At 39.7% G+C, this 16,043-nt stretch overlaps 1 protein-coding gene across 1 annotated transcript; it reads left to right on the forward strand.

The window, feature by feature from the left end:
• Window positions 1-616: 616 nt before the first annotated feature.
• Window positions 617-15,437, forward strand: dcp2 (decapping mRNA 2). The gene is made up of 11 exons (XM_061293167.1): window positions 617-868; window positions 1,688-1,839; window positions 2,368-2,495; window positions 2,611-2,709; window positions 2,796-2,948; window positions 3,041-3,153; window positions 3,471-3,575; window positions 3,790-3,892; window positions 4,175-4,264; window positions 6,055-6,106; window positions 7,688-15,437. Exons 1-11 carry the CDS (start codon window positions 801-803, stop codon window positions 7,819-7,821), a joined length of 1,197 nt encoding a protein of 398 aa, XP_061149151.1. The 5' UTR covers window positions 617-800; the 3' UTR covers window positions 7,822-15,437.
• The last annotated feature ends 606 nt before the right edge of the window (window positions 15,438-16,043 follow it).

Below are 16,043 nucleotides of genomic sequence, written 5' to 3' on the forward strand. Positions count from 1 at the left end.
TTGAATTCTTCCCACGAGTGTCAACGTTCAGGTCATTACCGCAAAAATTTCACTTGGAAGCACTCCGCTTTGTACAGCCACGCCCATTTCTTTTCTTTTTCCTTTATATTTTGCCAAATAAAGGCAGGACAGACCCGGTTAAAAACAAATGTCGTGGCTGTTTTCTCTGATTTTAAAGCCGGAATAATGTACACATTAACGTGCAGGTATCAAACAAAAAAAATAACTGAGCATCTATTTTAGATCCGAATACAGCCTGTTAGTGGAGTTGACGTGTATATCAGATTATCTCTTAAAGGCAGTAATTGTATTGTGGTCTGAAACAAAATAGTAATCATTCATTGACAAAATAACTAGCATATACATAAAAATTGAATAATATTTTTTCAGATTGGGAAAATGTTTTGGTTCTCCAACACGCCCGCGACCCTCGTGAGTTTTAACTGTTCGGATGATGAATAAATGAAAGAATGAGTTTATCACTCTCGTAAACTTGATTTCGCTTCACAAACGTCTTACAAACTTGATATATGACGCTGTAGCATTTTGACTGGCATCAGAACAAACCAATCATATTCCATAAAGTAACTCAAGAAAGCTCCTGATTGGATGGATAACTACCTTTTTTTGTAGCTTCGTCGACCCTCGTCTGAGAGGTTCTAAGCCAATATTTACAAGTTTTTTTCGACTGTGGAGTCGGTCTTGGGCTCCTTCGGTATTAAGGATGTAAGTGGAGACACGTGGATGTAGTTTGGCCCGCCTATGGCTTTTGTTTGAGTTCGTTTTTCACTAGAGCCTCAATGTTTTCGCCCAACATGGAAACAAAAAGATTAGAGATCCCCTCTGGAATACTGGACGACCTCTGCAGGTAATCGGATGCTTAATGTTGTTTGTTAACCATTTTTTATAAACATAATATTTGCGAGTCTACACTATTCCGCTTTCTTTATAGAGGCCCGTTTCCAACACTTTTTAAAGATATGTTGTTGTTTTTCTATCGTAAAGTCGAACTTCGGCTTTCTGATCTATATTCAGTGCATTTACTGACGATTTTAGTGCTAGAGTCAGACGCTGCGCTTGACAATAGTACACACATATCGATAGGATTGTATTTATTTATTGGGTCTCTTTTGTGCCAGAAGATGAATACCTGTCCCTGATTGCACAGTGTAACGCGATTACTGTTGTAGTAACCTGGATTCATATACAATTGAGGCTCCATATACACAATTGAATGAAATTTACCAAGAATAACGTCGTCGCTGCTTCTGTAGGTCTTGTTTTCTTTCCGGAAGCATTTGTTTTGCAGAGTGCATTTCCCCGCCAAGGGTATTCTCAGAAACTAATACAATAGAAATCTCACAGCAGCTGGATGAGCCATGGCCATCGTTAAAAAAAATAAACTGTACAAATACTAATTATGTTATAACGCAAGATAATGAGTAGCATATACAGTGGAGTGAAAAGCATTCCTATCCCTTGAACCTTTCCCCCACATTACACATTTCAACCACAAATAATTTTATTTGGTGTTCGTATGATAGCCCAGCATTGAATGGAAAGAAAATGATACATGACTAACATGAAACTAACAAATAAAAGTAGCTTTAAAAATATGGCATGCAAATTTATTATGCTCCCTTTACTCTGATAACCCTAAATACTCCTCCTCATCCTGTGTTTGTAGTCGATTCATTCTACACATTCCCAGTGAGGAAAGGGACAACGCTATCCGGGTGTGCTTCCAGATTGAGTTGGCACACTGGTTTTACCTTGACTTCTGCATCCCGAACACTCCAGCCGCTCCTCACTGTGGGATAAGAGACTTTGCCAAAGCTGATATCCTTTCTCCTCAAGTAACATTGCCAGTGGGATTTTCTCCTCACCTCTTGAGGTGCCAGTTTGCCACGCACTCAGTCTTGAAATTTATTGAAATGCCATTGTTTGCTAAATAAAACAGTTTTTGTAATGCGAGGTATAACACTCATGACATTACTATAATGACATATAAATGTATTTGATCAGTTTTTTCCTCTTTTTTTTTTTTTTTTTTAAATCAGTTTACATTGTGCTGCTTATTCATGTGTGGTCTGGGGTTGTGGTCAACCCCAAAAATTCTTGGTCAACTTTCAGTCCAAATATTTAACCATGCAGTTGGTCACTGGAGCAAAGAAAAAAAATGCCGTTATCCCTGGATTAATTAAATCGACTACAGTGCACTGCATGCTCTTCACCCACACTCCATAACACTTATGGGCCTCATCAACAATTGGATGATGTGCAATGGGATACAGTGAAGTCAAACACGCATTTGTAATATTTGAATGTTGGTTTCTAGAACACAAGTTTTTCTTGACAGCAACAAACTATTCCAACACTGCCCTTTCCTTTTGCCCCATGGAGAAGATGTGCAGAAAGTCCTCGAACAGTGGAAAGAGTACAAGATGGGTGTCCCTACTTATGGCGCAATCATTCTTGATGAGTTATTCGAGAGTGTGAGTTTTATTCGCAGTTACTCATTCAGCAATATTAGAAATTAATATTAATTTCACTTCAGTTGTTTTTGTTTGGCTAATAAATTACTAATAAAAACATTACTTTTTCCCCCAGGTATTGCTTGTTCAGGGCTACCTTGCAAAGTCAGGCTGGGGCTTTCCCAAAGGGAAAGTGAATGAGGATGAAGCGCCTCATGATTGTGCCGTTCGTGAAGTGAGTTGTGAAGCGACCACTGAACAACTGAAGGCACAAGAAAATGTCTTCATGGCTTACCGTATGTGCTGTATGTCTCTCCACAGGTGTTAGAAGAAACAGGCTTTGACATTAAGAATTGTATTGACAAAGATATGTACATAGAGCAGAAAATCACTGACCAGCTTGTGCGGCTCTATATCATACCAGGAGTATCCAAGGATACAAAGTTTTATCCCAAAACGAGAAAAGAAATCAGGGTATGAAATTTTTTTTAAATTATTTTTTAAATTTAGAATTCCTTTTTTTTTTTAATGTATGATTATGTAATAATAGTTGGTTTCTATTTTAGAATATCGAGTGGTTCCCGATTGAAAAGCTACCATGTCACAGGAACGACATGACCCCAAAGTCTAAACTTGGACTTGCCCCCAATAGGTTTTTCATGGCCATTCCATTCATAAGGTAGTGTAACGTATGTGTGGAGAAAAGAGTGGTTGTTACTCTACTGTGCAATTGAGTTTGAAGTTGCTGCCTGCAAAGTTATTTTATTTGGATGTTACGTTTGACATAAGTGTGACAAGTGTCTGAAAAAGGTCACAAGTGTCTGAAAAAGGTCACAAGGAGTCATCATGCAGTATCACCTATGACATAATGGCTTTCAATTCTGCAATGTCATTTCAGAGCATTGTGACTTGTCAATTGGTTCTAGCTACCCCAAGAGCTGTTTTTTTAGATGTGACGTGAACCACCGATTATTTATTTCTGCTCCCCTGGTGCAGGCCGCTAAAAGACTGGATTAGCAGGCTGAAAGGCGAGCCTCCAGATAGTGATGACGACTTTGCAAGCAATGGCACCACTCCGGGCAAAACCTCAGACAATACACGGTAAATGCAGCTCATCAGTCTCAACTGAAACCTTTTTGCAGTTGGTCATTATCTTATATTAGATAAAATGTCTGTGTCAGCAGAAGGAATAGATTAATGCTCTACTTTCTTTGCCACCATCAGAAGACTATCAACCCAATGGAATATACTGTACTTCTATCTATACATCAGTATTTTCCAATATTGTGTTATTGACGTTCTCTGTTTGTCTTAGATCCAAATCCCGGCGCATCACTGCTATTGAAGTATTTTCTGGAGATTGCTATACCAAATACAAGCAGCAGCAGAAGGAGCTGAGCCAATATGAGCTGAACCAGGTTTGCAAAGACAAGTGACCTTGACACTACTATTTAAATTTCCAAAGTTATTCAGCTGTTTGTATATTTATAAAAAAAAAATACTGTCTAAATTAGTGTATTTGATTTGTACACCATTAACAATGACTGCCGTTGACTACAAATAACATACTATTAACCCTTGGTGAAATTGGGTTTCCGCCCTCACGTCAAAGTTCAGTGGCAATCACACGAGTGGTAGGGCCAAATCATTTGACTTAATTGACTCTGTGTTTGCTTCATAACGTTATTCCTTCTGTGTAGAGCCAACACTTAAAAGGCAATGGGAAGAAATCCCAGGAGTCATCTTATCTGAAGAAAGGACTAAATGAAAATGGATTCAGCAGCCAGCAGGTCGAAATATTATCCGTCTGTACAATTTCTTATGAAATGTATTGTTTAACTCTGGTTGCATCTTGATTGCACTTTTTATTTGCTAATAACTAGTCAAGCCTCTACATCCGAATTGAATTCCGGGACCTACTTTGTATGTTGAAATAGTCGTATGTTCGATCAAATATTAATATAAATCAATATAAAGACATAAATATAGTAAAGACACTGTAATTTGTTTAATTCGTTCCACAGCCCAAAATAATTAACACTAATAAATACTGCAGATAATTAATTACACATGGCAATCAAACAAATGCATTATATGAGAGAGAGATGTAAAAAGAGATAAATTACAAAGAAATAATCAATTAAAAAAGGATGTTTTATTATCACTGTACCTTAGAGATACATACGTTCTGTAACTTGCAAAATGTGAACTTCAAACTAATTTAGCTTGTTCTTTTTACACTTGATATATTTTTTTCTATTTTTCAGGTTTTTTTTTACCCAACTTACTACATAATGTTAATTTAAAACTATCTATCCATCCGTTTTCTATACCGCTTGCCCTCACGGGGGTCACAGACGGGCGTGCTGGAGCCTATCCCAGCAGTCATCGAGCAGTAGGCAGTATATATATATCTATATATATATAGATATATATATAGATAGATAGATAAACATTTCTGTCTGTCTGTCTGTCTGTGTGTATAAAGCGCCCCCATTTATAATCCGCACCCTAAAAATGGCATGTCGATGCTGGAAAAAAGCCTGTACCCATGTATAATACGCACCCAAATTTTGACTCCTACTTAAGTCCGTAAACCTAAAATTATTTCAGAGAAAAGATCATCTTTGGGAACAACCGGATGTTATTCTGCCGGTCAGTATCACTGCGCATGCGCTAGCAAACTCGATAGCGAAGAAATGTTTCGGATTTGTGTAGGGTACATTGTGACAGCAAACGAGCAGGTGATCGAGCAAGCGTCTGATACGAGAGCATTGTGTTCGTATGGAGCGGATTTGAAGTGAACAGCAGAGAAGAAAGCGCATCTGTAATGGCGGACTCCGTATCATATCCGGATTAAAAAAATTGTTCTTTTTTTTTTTTTTTTGGTACCCATGTATAATGCGCACCCCAGATTTTAGGACAATAAATTAGTTAAATTTTGCGCATTATACATGGAAAAAAAACGGTATCTTACGTTTACATTTTAACTTTCATCTTCACCCTCTTCACTTCCACTCAGTCCAGGCTTTCTTTTCTTTGCCACACTTTGTTCTTCACCATCACTCGACCGCTCTGCAGATATTTTTAAGAAAGGCGTTCAATCTCTTCCAGGGTAGGGCTGCGACGTTTAGAGATGATGGTGATCCCCTTGGATGGCTTGACAGCTTTGAGAGCTTCCTTCTGCTTAATCGTCGTCGCTTGATCGTCAAAATTATTGACATGTTCTGGCCATGTTGTTTCGCAGAATCACTGACACACACTCTACGCTCATGTTTTCATATGATTTCTTTTAATTGTAAAGAAATCATCACCACCTTTTTTTCACCACTACTACCATTTGCGTTAGCCTTCTTGGGATAGGATAACGTGACGCTGTTGTCATCCCGACGTGACGCTGTTGTCATCCCGACATGCCGCCGTCTAGCGGGCTAACCGCAATGACATATGTTGGGAATTACTTCGGATGTTGAGTCAAACATTTGATCAAATTTCACATCGTATTTTGAAAAATTCTAATGTTTAAGCAATCGTATGGAGACGTTTGACTGAAATGTCGTTTCATTTACCATTCATACAGAAGGAAGATAAACGGGTCATTTCCAGAAGACTACAAGACAGATTTGAGAAAGGTATGTTGTGTGGTTGTCTGGACATCTTGCCGAGACCATTAGCTAAGATAGTCATTTAACAGTGGAGTGCAGAAATGCACTTGATATGCCTGATCTGCCTAAAAGAAGACGACGAAGACGGGCAAAGACGACAAAGAAGAAGTGACTATAGCTAATGCTCCACAACAGCTAGAATGTTTGCTTGGCTCCAGTCATAATAGCTCATTCAATTCTATAGCAATTGTGACGCGGATTGAGTTGTTACAAACGTCAGACATGCAGCTACTACGGTGCAAGCCACATGTCATTTTATAATTGAGGCGTGAACAAATAGGGGTGTAACGATTCATCGATACACATCGATTCATCGATATAATGCTCTACGATTTATTGGCATCGATGCTAAACGTAAACATCGATTTATATCGCCGTGTTTGACCTCGGACATTAGACGCGACTTTATTTTGATCCAGTTATTGGATTGGATCATATTATTATCCAGTTCATTGTTGCTTGCTTCCTCTTTCCGGGAGCAGTGCGCGCGGCGTTGTGTTGTGAGTAGAGCAGGCACGTGAAAGGGGAGTCGACAACTAGTACGCGGCTCCTGGGCTGGTGCTATGGCTAGTGTCCAAAAAGACGAGGAAATTTGCTCCCCTTTAGGCTTCAAGTCATTCGTTTGGAAGCACTTTGGATTCCAAAGAAAAGATGGCTCAACGGACAAGACACGTGCAGTTTGTAAATCCTGCCATGCGGTGATCAAATATTCAAGGACCACAAATCTCGCCGCACATTTAAAGAAAAAACACGACATCAAAGTTCAGTGTAAGCACTTTGTATACTACAATACTCTCGTAATTTCCTAAATAAAGAGTTTGCAGTACCTTGTTGGTTTTGCGTATGAATTGTTATAAATCAGGATATTGTTCTATATTTTTTATTTAAAAAATATATATATCGATCGTAGAGCACTATATCGTGAATGAATCGCAGCAGGCTTTAAGATATCGGCAAATATCGTATCGTAGTTCTTTATCGATATGATATTGTATCGTGACAAAACCCGCCATTTACACCCCTATGAACAAAGAGTCCATCGCAGGACCCAACATGGCAGAAAAAGCTCTATTGGTATTTATGCCAACGGTGTCTGCCTTAAACATGTGTTTCTTTTTTATTAATGACTTTCAGACCCCCCCCCCCCCCCCCCCTCATCATTTGAACATATTTTGTGCAGCTTTGCAACTTGTTGCATTGTTAGCATTTGAACTAACAATAGGGGGGGGGGGGTCGAGCTCTGTGATCAACATGCACATTTGTTTGATTTCATCAATTCAATGAGGAAGATTTGCAGGCTAGTTCATAGACGATTTAAAAAAAACATCAGGTATGATTTTATGTGCACGGACTCCAAACATTCTCTTAAGATGTTTCAACTAACTTTCCAACATGCTTTAAGTTTGTAACCTTCATAAGTACACAAATGACTATTCATTTGTATACAGCACAAAAGTGCGTGCGTGCGTGTCGGAAGCTTCCCTCGGGTGTGAGTTTGTCTTCTATGTAGTACTGGTGTGTACTGTAGCTGAATGTCTCTTTCTACAGGTGGGATTTCATGCAGTTCTTTTAATGGTCAACAGACTGTCCATCAAAAAGACTTGGAGCACCTTCTGTCATCCAAAACGTTCCTCAGTTTTAAATTTGACAAAGATGCCATCATGAGATGTTTTGACTTCTGAAGGTTAAGAAATGTACACCTGATATTTGTTTCATGCCAGTTTTACATGACAACACAGCGTAAGGACAGTTTTCATCCAGCAACCTTCCTCAGTGTGGACTTTTGACATTTGTTTGACATTTGAGTACCGTAATTTCCGGACTATAAGTCGCTCCAGAGTACAGGTCGCACCAGCCAAAAAATGTCCAAAAAAGTAAAAAAAAACATATATAAGTCGCTCCGGAGTATACCGTTTTTTTCCATGTATAATGCGCAAAATGTAACTAATTTATTGTCCTAAAATCTGGGGTGCGCATTATACATGGGTACATTATTTTTTTTTTATTATTATTTTTTTTATCATACGGAGGCCGCCATTACAGATGCGCTTTCTTCTCTGCTGTTCACTTCAATCACGCTCCATACGAACACAATGCTCTCGTGTCAGACGCTTGCTCGATCACCTGCTCGTTTGCTGTCACAATGTACCCTCAGTGCCGGCTCTACGCAGGGGCAAGAGGGGCCAACGCCCCCTCAAACAGATGTCCTGCCCCCTCGAATCAAACTTTTAGAAGTGAAAAATCCGCTGATAGAAACACACGTTAATCAGCCCCCTCTCTTCTCTCGTGTCGGTGCAGTGTGTGTCCTCACACAGCCTGCTGTCAGGACTCCGCGTCCCTCCGTAAACATCCAATCACTGTGAGTATGCAAATGAGGCAAGACGCAGCCAGAGAGTGTCAAGTTACAGTCAGCGCGGTAGGAGTTGGAAGAAGCAGTAAAAACTCCACCAAACTCGGCGTAATGACCCGTGGTATAACTAATGATTAACGACAACTCAAATAATAGTTAATATAACATTCATATTATATGTTCCCACCCCTGAGAGATTGCCACCTTATTGTGGTCAGGGGGTTTGCGTGCCTCAGTGACCCTAAGAGCAATACCAGCAGAAGCTTTAATCTTCAGGTGGGACACCCAAGCTGGACAGGTCTTAAGTGTAGAGGCCTGACAGAGTGCAATCCACCTCTCCAGGTTGAGATCTGGACACACAGCTAACAACTGCAGTGTTAAAAATGTGTAAATAAAAAAAGAACATGCCCCATTCACATTTCTGACTGCCCCCGCTTATGTGCATTCCTAGAACCGGCCCTGTGTACCCGACACAAATCCGAAACATTTCTTCGCTATTGAGTTTGCTAGCGCATGCGCAGTGATACTGACCGGCAGAATAACATTTGGTTGTTCCCAAAGATGATCTCTTTTCTGAAATAATTTTACGTTTACGGACTTAAGTAGGAGTCAAAATTTGGGTGCGGATTATACATGGGTACAGGCTTTTTTCCAGCATCAACATGCCATTTTTAGGGTGCGTATTATACATGGGGGCGCATTATACATGGAAAAAAAACCGGTAAGTCGCATATTGGGGGGCAATTTAATCGGCAAAATCCAAGAACAGACATGAACGTGCAACAACAGGCTAAACCAGGGGTGGGCAAACTTTTTGACTTGCGGGCTAAACTGGGTTCTAAATTTGGACCAGAGGGCCAAACCAGGAGCAGATGGATGTAGTGTTTGTGTGAAGTAATATAAACGACCTGTAAAGGTCATTGCATAAAAGGTTTTGGCCTTTAGTAGGTAGTAAAGCATGGATATTCAAAAAAAGTTTTTGGAAACATGCTTGGTAGGCCGATTAAAGACTCTAAATTGTCCCTAGGTGTGAGTGCGAGTGCGAGTGCGAATGGTTGTTTGTCTCCGTGTGCCCTGCGATCGGCTGGCAGCCGGTTCAGGGTGTCCCCCGCCTACTGCCCGATGATGGCTGGGATAGGCTCCAGCGCTCCCGCGACCCCCGTGGGGACTAAGCGGTTCAGAAAATTGATGGATGGATTAAAAAAAAAATAAAAAAAATCACTAAAAAACTGCTTTCAGTGATTCTCATAAAATACGACACTGTTATTATGAATAACAGTCTCCATCACTTCAGTGCCTGCAGGTCAGATTAATGAAAGATGTTTATTTTATGAGATCACATCAAACGGCAAACATTCTGACCAAATATATCATCTTGAAGAATCAGTGAAGGCATACGTCCAAATAAAGTACCGTATTTTTCGCACCAAAAGGCGCACTGGATTATAAGGCGCACCTTCAATGAATTTTTTATTTTAGAAATTATTTCATATATAGGGCGCACCGGATTAAAAGGCGCATAAAATAGGAGCTATACTGCAACAAACTGAGGTTGACTAGGGTTTCGGTATGCATCCACTAGCCAATAACTTATGAGCCCTCTGTAAACAATCGCGTTTCTCAAACGATCTCCTATAAAATGATCGGAACTGACTAAAGTTCGATCTAACACATTGGTACTGCTTACCTATGTTTCCCTTCCATATCAATCCATAAATTTACTCGAAACATTAACGGAGCAGCCTATTTTGAAATGAAATAGCCTCGCGGGTACAACAGCTATTCGGTGACGCCCCCTGACTACAGTTGCCGTAATGTTGGGAAGCGATGCGACCTTGTAATATACTAGTCGTACTAAAACGTACTGAAACATTTTGGCAGAGCACTGTGTACAACCAGTATGGATCAACAAATTCATCAATTGATCCACATATAAGGCGCTCTGCATTATAAGGCGCACTGTTTTTTTGAGTAAAATGAAAGTTTTTAAGTGCACCTAATAGTGCGGAAAATATGGTAATCAAAACGGCAACACGGTGAGGGGTATCTGAAAATCAGAGCAGAGTTTTAACTCACAAACACCTGGTAACAGAGGTGAGGAAACGGGAAACACTTCCTTAAAGTAAGCCTTAAGAACTTTACAGGTTGAGATTACCGTTTTTTTCCGTGTATAGTGCGCAAAATTTAACGAATTTATTGTCCTAAAATCTGGGGTGCGCATTATACATGGGTACAAAAACATTTTAATTTTTTTTTTTAAATTTCTTTTTTTTTTTTTTTTTTTTTTTTAGAAAACAAAACCAACAACAGGACTGACCGACAAAGTCGTGGAACAAAAAGACAGGGTGACATTACCAAAGACAGGAACAGAAAGCAAACAGACATCATGACAGTAACACATGCAATGATCCGACGGTGAGCGAGGGGCAGACAGGACTTAAATACAAAACACGTTACATCGATTGAGGTGACACAGGAAGAGAGGGGCGACGCGAACAGAAACTATGGCAACCTAGACACATAGCAAAACTGGGGACGAGACGTGACAAATGTCCCTCGAAATGAAACTTGAAATCACCAAGTTTTGGTTTCCAAGGGTGTTTTTATTCCTCTTCAACGTCTCTCCCATACAGAGCCGCCTTTTTCACGTCCGCACGCCTCTTTCCCGTGCGCGCACGGAGCGCGGTGGTGCGTTTATGGGCAGTCGGAGAAATCAACGCCAACAAAAAAAATTACATCCAGCCTAGTTAAAACCATACCTAAGACTATAAAAATGGGACCCATTGCCTCCCTGCGTGTGTGACGATCATTGGGACTTAAAAAAAAAAAAAAAAAAGATTCATAAAAAAAAATTCATAAAAATTGGGTGCGTATTATACATGGGTACAGGCTTTTTTCCAGCATCAGCATGCCATTTTTAGGGTGCGTATTATACATGGGGGCGCACTATACACGGAAAAAAACGGTAGTCGCAAACAGGTGGTGCATCAATGTCCTTGAGCATCCTTCATTGTTTGAAAATGAGAATGGTCGCTAGTTTCAATCCCTGCTATTTGTAAAAATCATATTCTAAATGCATTTTTTTTACAACAAACTTGAGAGCCTCCCCTTCATTTTCAGTGGGAACAGTGTTGGTCTCCCTTTTTTGCTAGTGCGTCATAGTCTGGAGTAAAATTTGTTGTGGCAATTCTTAGGAGAGATCCGAGGTGTTGGTCCGTTTACCTCGATCTGTGACGGGTTGATGTTCATGTGGCTGAACGTCACGTTGCGTACGTCGAGCCAAATTGGCCACTCTTCTTTTAAACACTCGGCACTCAGTGTCCACCTTGCTTTTCCTTGAGCGACTCATTTTAATGGAAGGATTCCAGGGGAAGGTTTGTGGATGGCTTTAGCGTAAAACTGTATCTGAAAGCTCAGCGCGCGAATTACAAGAATGCTGTCGTCACAGCCCACGCTCTGAATTCGGCACTGATACAAATAGAGCGCGAGTGCGCCATGTCCGTACTACTGAGTACGTACACGCACTTGAGTGTGCACCAAGCTTTCTGACACGGCTTCCGGTAGTAAATGGGCAGGCGAGCGCTTCTCCATCTACTGGGGAAACGCAGTCATTGCAGGCAAAATGACCCAAAAAAATGTTTAATAATACAATTTATTCAGGGTTGGCGGGCCGGATTAAACGGTCCCGTGGGCCGGATGTGGCCCGCGGGCCGTAGTTTGCCCATACCTGGGCTAAACGATACGGTATGCTAACGTGACAAACACAAACGAGGAGCTGAGAACGGGCCTGACGTAACATTCAGAGTTATTTAAAAAAACTATTCCATAAATAACACGTTTATAAAACCATCTGTGTCACTCCAATTCATTAAATCCATTGATTGTCCTTTGTCAACAATGCCGTATGCCGCGCCGCAGTTCAAATTATTCCACAGGCCCATACAACGATATCTAAACTATATTTTAAATAACTATCACATAAACAATATTATCAAACCATTTGTGTCACTCCAAATCATTCAATCCATCGATCAAATTTCTCGTCCTTTATGTCAACAACGCCGCGCGTGAGCATCTGACGTCAGCCTCGTCGGTCAGTTGCAACTCCTTTTATTCCACAGATGTAGTATATAAATATATTGTAGCGTTAACAAAGTACAAGGGAAGACGTGGGTTTGATAAACGGCCCTTTATTTAACAAAACAAGAGTTCAACGAGCCAACAACTATGAACTGTAACGATAAAACATATAGAAGTTGCTACACGAAATAATATATATATCAAATAACTATAACAAAAATAACAATTATTTCCAAACCTTCTGCGTCACTCCTAATTATTAAATCCTTCAAACTCTTCGTCCTTCGTGTCACTTTCAAACAAAGCCGCGACTGATGCCGGTAGTACGTGGGTCCCTTCGTCATCTCAGTCGCTGACGTCAGACTTCTCGTCAGTTTCCGTTGGAATTATTCCCGTTTTTCTAAATCCTGACAGAATGATTTTAGGTGTAACCGAAGCCCACGCTTTGTCGATCCATCCAATGACGTCCAGGAGTGTTGCACGTCGCATTCTCCCGGTTGCCGTGAAGCTGTGTTCTCCGTCCACCATCCACTGCTCCCACAGGTTACGCAGAACTGCTTTAAAGCTCCTATTCACGGAGACGTCAAGTGGCTGAAGTATTTTAGTACAGCCTCCAGGGATGATGGCAGGTATTGAGGCTGTTTAATTTCTCTTTTATCTGTGGCGTGATATGCGCTCTCATGCTGTCCATCACAAGCAGAGCTTTGTTCTCTCTGAAGAAGCTCCGATTTTCGCCAATCCCTCACAAGTTTCTCACTAACTCCAAACTTTCTTTCTGCTGCTCGATTACTGTTTTCGGCTGCATATTTTACAACTTGAAGTTTGTAACCTGCAGAATATGAGTTTGTTTTTGGTGCCATTTTTGTTAAGCCCTTCCCAGTTGAGTCACGGCCAACGGTGAAATTTAGAGCGGCCTCATCCAGTTTCGTCTGAAAATAACAGTTTTGTCAATTTCTTCATATGCCAAGACACACAAAGAGATCGAAATTACGTTCCCACTATCCCACGGTGACAAGACATAGTACACAATATGCATACAAGTAAACACAAAAAAGTAAAAACAAGAAGGCACAAACAATGAATAAATAAGAGTGATGAATAAATAAACAAATAACATAATAAATATAAGAGAAGCAAAAATGGAGCAAGTGTGCATACAGCAGACAGTGGACTTGGATATGCCGCTTTAAAGTGTTAATTGCTTTATTTGATTTTTTCTCTATTTTTCATGTTTTGAATATGTTCAAGATAAAGATATAAAAGCATGTGAAGTGATCAACTATACTAAAAATAACATGTGGAGTGGTCAACTATACTTGTAAGTAAGTGATGTGTTAATGATCAAGTAAAAATTTGTGGAAAAAAAACATATAGGTCGCTCCTGAGTATAGGTCGCCCCTCCCACCCAAACTATGAAAAAAACCGCAACTTTTAGTCCGAAAATTACGGTAGATTGGTGTGGATGATTTGCCAAGTAATTATTGTTCAGCTATTTGTATTTGAATCATTTCTAAAAACCAATTTAGTATATATTAGTGATGCACCGATCGGACTTTTTCAGTTTCGATGCCGTGGCTTTGCGTATCGGTCGATACCCGATACCGATCCGATATTATGGTTGACTTAACAAGTGGAACAGAAAAGGCTAAAGGCAATGGCATCAGGCATGACTACACAGTTCTTTGCTCTAAATTCTCATTTAAGCAGCAATGAGAAGTGCTCCCTGAAAACAAGCTCTGCTTAGTTGAACACACAAAAAAACATTCAAAATTATTTCTAAAAACTGAAAGTGCAGAGTGGAATTAAAAATAAAATATAGCATCGGGACAAGAGAATACTGACTTGGTCAAATACAATAATCAAGCAATGTAAACATGTCTCTACATAGTTGTGAAGCTCATGGCATCTACATCTCTTAATTCTTGTGACAAGTGTTCGCACACTTTCTCATACATTTCTGACAGTGCGGTCTCAGAAAAATACTTGCGCGATGGCAAATTGTACAATGGGACGTCCAATGCGTGTTCGCTTAGAGGGAACATTGTGTGTGTATATATATATATATGGATTGTTGTGTATTGTTTTTGTGAAACAATGTGCACTTGGTCTTATTTTGAAAGTTGTATCGGATCATGTATAGAAGTGTGTTGTTACCATTATTGAAATGAATTAGCAATAAGAATGTTCTTATGAACCCAATATTTTTAGTCACAGTCAAGTAACGGTAAATGATCCTAGGTCAGTCACCCAATCTTTAACTTACCTGGTATGTTTTCTGATTTCCAAGGCAAGTTACATTGTTTCATTTTGAATTTCATAGCCACGTGACATTTTACACTATTTGTTGATACTCTGCCACCCAAAAATATTTTCAGTAAAATATAGTATTTTTAATAATTGTAACCACTAAGCACCACATTTTATAATTTGACTGAAATGTACTCTTTACTGTGTACTTGTTTGAAAGGAAATGTATGACTGGTCTTTGCTGCCAACCAATGGATACCAATTTGTTAGATTTCATCTGTCACAGTTTGTGTTGGATTAAAGAAGGAAAAGATTGCCACAATGAACCCCAAGGATCGCTAGGTTTAACTTTCTAAAATAATGCCTGTTGTATTTAAGACACATTAATTTCATTGCTTTTACGCTAAAATTAAGTTGTCACATTTTTGTGTTATTTTCCAGATCTGTTGTACATTCACATGAAATGACTGTATTTGAATGTGAAATATAGGGTCTATTTGAAAGTTTGATACTGTGTTTATTGTACAGATAGTGGTATGTTAGCTACGGTGGATTTTGAGTGATTTGACTGACCTGACTTCACAAATGTAAAATATTATAAATAAAATAAGTTTTCCTATACTTTAGTTTTGGGTTTTTTATTTTTAAATTGTACTTTATAATGGCCAGAGCTATCGCTCTGATGAACTCACACCACTCATAGAGACTCAGAGACATCACTGTGCAATAAGATCCTGCTCTCGCCACTTAAATGTTGTTAGTTACCTGAATGTTGTCAGTCACTTAAATGTTGTACAGAGGCTGAGATCAACCGGAGTCAAATTCCCTGTTTCGCATGCACAAACTTGGTCAATAAAGCTGATTCTGATAAAGGACTGTGACTGAGCAGACATATTTGATCACCTTATAGGCCTATTTTTTTTTTATTTCTGTGAAAATGACATGTTGGACAATGAGAAGTCCTGTGAGGTGGGCAGATTTAGTCAGAAGATATTGGCAACCCATGCAGGCAGAGGAAGGGAGCCCTAGGTGAATCTCATTGGAGCGGACAAAAGCTCGCGTCATATGCAGAAGTGTGGGTGAGGTCGCGCGCAGATGGCTGGAGGCAAGTGTCTGTTTTAGGCCCGAGAGAGCTGGGAAACCCCAATATAATTTGGTAATTTAATAATTTTATGATTAATAATCTAGACATATATTAAATAGAGAGAGAAATGACTCAGAAATAAG

Source organism: Syngnathus typhle, linkage group LG12, assembly GCF_033458585.1.
Source record: "Syngnathus typhle isolate RoL2023-S1 ecotype Sweden linkage group LG12, RoL_Styp_1.0, whole genome shotgun sequence".
NCBI classification, from domain to species: Eukaryota; Metazoa; Chordata; class Actinopteri; order Syngnathiformes; family Syngnathidae; genus Syngnathus; species Syngnathus typhle.